The sequence below is a fragment of the Notothenia coriiceps genome, unplaced genomic scaffold (genome assembly GCF_000735185.1).
Source record: "Notothenia coriiceps isolate Sejong01 unplaced genomic scaffold, NC01 NC01_scaffold00019969, whole genome shotgun sequence".
In the NCBI taxonomy this organism is placed as follows: Eukaryota; Metazoa; Chordata; class Actinopteri; order Perciformes; family Nototheniidae; genus Notothenia; species Notothenia coriiceps.
In genome coordinates this window covers 1-3,551 of record NW_011352670.1, presented here as the reverse complement: position 1 = coordinate 3,551, position 3,551 = coordinate 1, and the positions used below count along the sequence as shown (strand labels likewise).

Here is a 3,551-nt window from a genome sequence, read left to right as displayed (position 1 = left end):
CTTAAACACAGGGAAAGTCAGGAGTCGTGCTCCGCTCTGACTAGAAGGCCAGAGAAAAGAGGTGAGTTTAAGGTAGATTTAAAACCCCTAGGGTCTGGGCCGACCTCACATGGAGGGGCAGAGTGTTCCAGAGGGCCAGCTGCAGCGAAGGCTCGGGGGTTTTGAGCCTGGTCTTGGGCACTACCAACAACAGCTGGTCAGCAGACCTTAAGGCTCTGGCTGGGGTGTATCGATGGAGGAGTTCAGCTACAGGCCGGAGCCCATTTAGGGCTTTAAAAACAAATAAAAGGAGTTTAAAATAAATTCTGAACCGAACTGGAAGCCAGTGCAGTGAGGCCGGAATTGGGGTGACGTGGTGACGCTTTTTATGACCAGTGAGTAGACGTGCAGCTGCGCTCTGGACTAGCTGCAGGCGCCTGGTCCATACCCACGTATAGAGCGTTGCAGTAATCTAACCTCGAGGTAACAAAGGCGTTAATAACCCTTTCCAGGTCTTTAAAAGATAAAAACGACTTGGTCTTGGTCTCAATAGTCGTATTTTAAAAAAGCAGGTTTTGAATACGCTGCTGACCTGCTTATCAAATCTAAAAGCGCTATTGAAGGTCACTCCAAGGTTCGTGACAGAGGGGAGGATATTATTTTTGAGGGAGCCCAGAATATCAACCTGGGAGGTTGGGGTCCAAAAAAGATAACCTCAATCTTGCTCTCATTGAGGTTGAGGACATTTGATCTCTGCTAAGCAGTTCATCAATAGCTGTAATGAGTTGTCATGGAAACATGTCACAGTCCAGGCAAACAATACTAATATGAACCTGAATATGAGCATGTCCTCTTTAACAAACACCCACCTCTGGGAAGTCTCGCAGTACTTCTGACATCTCGTTACCGCGCTCCCCGCAGCCGACGTAGACGATGACGTCACTGTTGGAGTACTTGGACAGCGACTGAGAGATGACAGTCTTTCCACAGCCGAACGCTCCTGGGATGGCTGTGGTTCCTCCCTGCACACACCTGCACACGAAGAGAGGAGAGGGGGGTTAGGGTTAGCCACATGTCTGGAGCGATGAAGGTTAGTAAAGGAGGAGACGTACGGGAAAAGGGCGTCCAGCACTCTCTGTCCGGTCAGCAGCGGGTGATTGGCCGGCAGCTTCTCTGTGACGGGTCGGACCTGTCTGACGGGCCACACCTGGATCATGGTGAACTTCTCCTTCAGCCCCTCGAACTCCAGCTCCATCACCACGTCCTGGGGCAGAGACGCAGGGCATTAACACAAACATCCGACAGTGGGAGACTGAGCATCAGGAGGAGGGGGAGGGGGGGGGGGGGGACTCACGTTGACGTCGTAGTTTCCAGGCGGAGCCACGTAGGTCACCGTGCCTCTGTTCCTGGGAGGCAGCATGATCTTGTGCTTGATGAGGGAGTTCTCGCACACTATGCCGTAGATGTCTCCTCCTGTGATGTGGCTGCCAACCTGATAAGGATACAAAAAAAGAGAAAGTCTGATAATATATCCCACTTGCGCCCGAACCTGACCTCAGCTTACATTTTCAATTGATCATAATAGGTTTAATCTTTGAGCGCATTGAACTACGTTGTCCCACGTGCAAAAAGAGCAAATATTGTATAACTTAGAAGAGGGGTTCCCAACCTTTTTTCCACAGAGCCCCCCCAAATGGCTCCTGTTGGAAGTTAGGCTTTACAATTATATGTAAAAAAAAAAAAAAAAAGTCTAAATATGATATTTGGCCTCTAATCATCTGAGGCCAAGTTGAATATTAAATATATGTACATTTAAAAACATCTAACTTCCTTTTCTATGCCCGTCTGTGTGTTTTCTTTCTTTCCTGTTTGTATTCCATCAAATGTAAAAAATCAATACAAATATAGTTTTAAAAAAGATAGAAAAAAACAGCTAATTTCCTGCTTCTATTATTGACAAAAATGTTTTCTATGTAATCTAACATTTTCAAAGTTTGCCCAAAAGACAATCAAAACAAATATTGTGTTAAATATAGTCTTTGGACCCCTAAGGTACGACATGTCAACATGAAGGTTGTAACCCTGCACACACCCGCAGGCTCTTGATGGGATTAAACTCCCACTTGAGGTCTCGGTTCAGGGCTCCGATGTTGACTCCTCGGGGGATGTAGATGCTCTGTGTCATGTCGTTGATGTCCTTCAGGGGTCGCTGGATACCGTCAAAGATGGAGCCCATGATCCCTGGACCCAGCTCCACGGAGAGAGGCTTCCCCGTCCGCAGCACCGGGTCTCCCACAGACACGCCGGCTGCACCCACGCTCAGGAAAAAACATTTCGACTGGGATGTAGGATTGACTTGTAGAAATGACAAAACACTTTCATGCATCAGAGGGCGACGTTACGCCCCCTGCTGGCCTCTCGGCACACAGACTAGATGTGACCAAAGGATGATTTATCATTCTCCTTAAAAAGGGAAAGAATGTGAGTTCTTTAAAATATGATAACCTCTCATATGTCACTTTATAAAAGGCCAACTATTACAACCATCATTATTTTCTCACAGTTCATGGGTCGGACAATGTGCTGATTCACTTCTCCTTCCTCTTTCGTCTCGCTTTCAAATAAACACATTTGCTTCATCGTGTTATTAGATAAAAAGTTATGTGTTGTACGGATTAAAACACGCCATATTTTTGTGCTCATGGTAAATATATGAAATGTTGGTATTGTCTCATTCTTATGAAACATTTGATAAATATTATATTTCAGAGATCTTTTAAAAGCAGAGGTGTCATGTAAGATGGCCTACTAGGAGGTGTATCACTCTTTTTGGATCCCTACTGATAACATGTCTGTCTCTCCCCTGTCCTTCTCACCCTGTCCGTCTCTCACCCTGTCCGTCTCTCACCCTGTCCGTCTCTCACCCTGTCCGTCTCTCACCTGTCTGTCTCTCACCCTGTCTGTCTCTCACCCTGTCTGTCTCTCACCCTGTCCGTCTCTCACCCTGTCCGTCTCTCACCCTGTCTGTCTCTCACCTGTCTGTCTCTCACCTGTCTGTCTCTCACCTGTCTGTCTCTCACCCTGTCCGTCTCTCACCCTGTCTGTCTCACCTGTCTGTCTCACCTGTCTGTCTCTCACCCTGTCCGTCTCACCTGTCTGTCTCTCACCCTATCTGTCTCTCACCTGTCTGTCTCACATATCTGTCTCTCACCTGTCTGTCTCTCACCCTGTCTGTCTCTCACCTGTCTGTCTCACCTGTATGTCTCTCACCCTGTCTGTCTCTCACTCTGTCTGTCTCTCACCCTGTCTGTCTCTCACCTGTCTGTCTCTCACCCTGTCTGTCTCTCACCTGTCTGTCTCTCACCTGTCTGTCTCTCACCTGTCTGTCTCACCCTGTCTGTCTCTCACCTGTCTGTGTCTTACCTGTCTGTGTCTTACATATCTGTCTCTCACCTGTCTGTCTCTCACCTGTATGTCTGACAAATGGATCAATATACATTGAATTCAAAAGGCAGGGAACACACAGTCGCACGTCCAGAAGGATACATGTCTCCTCGTAGACCTGGATGGTG

The 3,551-nt window shown here is 47.5% G+C and overlaps 1 protein-coding gene across 1 annotated transcript; it reads right to left on the bottom strand.

The window, feature by feature from the left end:
• Positions 1-848: 848 nt before the first annotated feature.
• Positions 849-3,547, bottom strand: LOC104952404 (V-type proton ATPase catalytic subunit A-like; the record flags this gene model as incomplete). Its single annotated transcript, XM_010779218.1, has 5 exons — positions 849-1,011; positions 1,092-1,243; positions 1,334-1,471; positions 2,072-2,286; positions 3,526-3,547. Coding segments are annotated over 5 exons (690 nt in total), but the record flags the coding sequence as incomplete, so codon positions are not given.
• Positions 3,548-3,551: the final 4 nt, after the last annotated feature.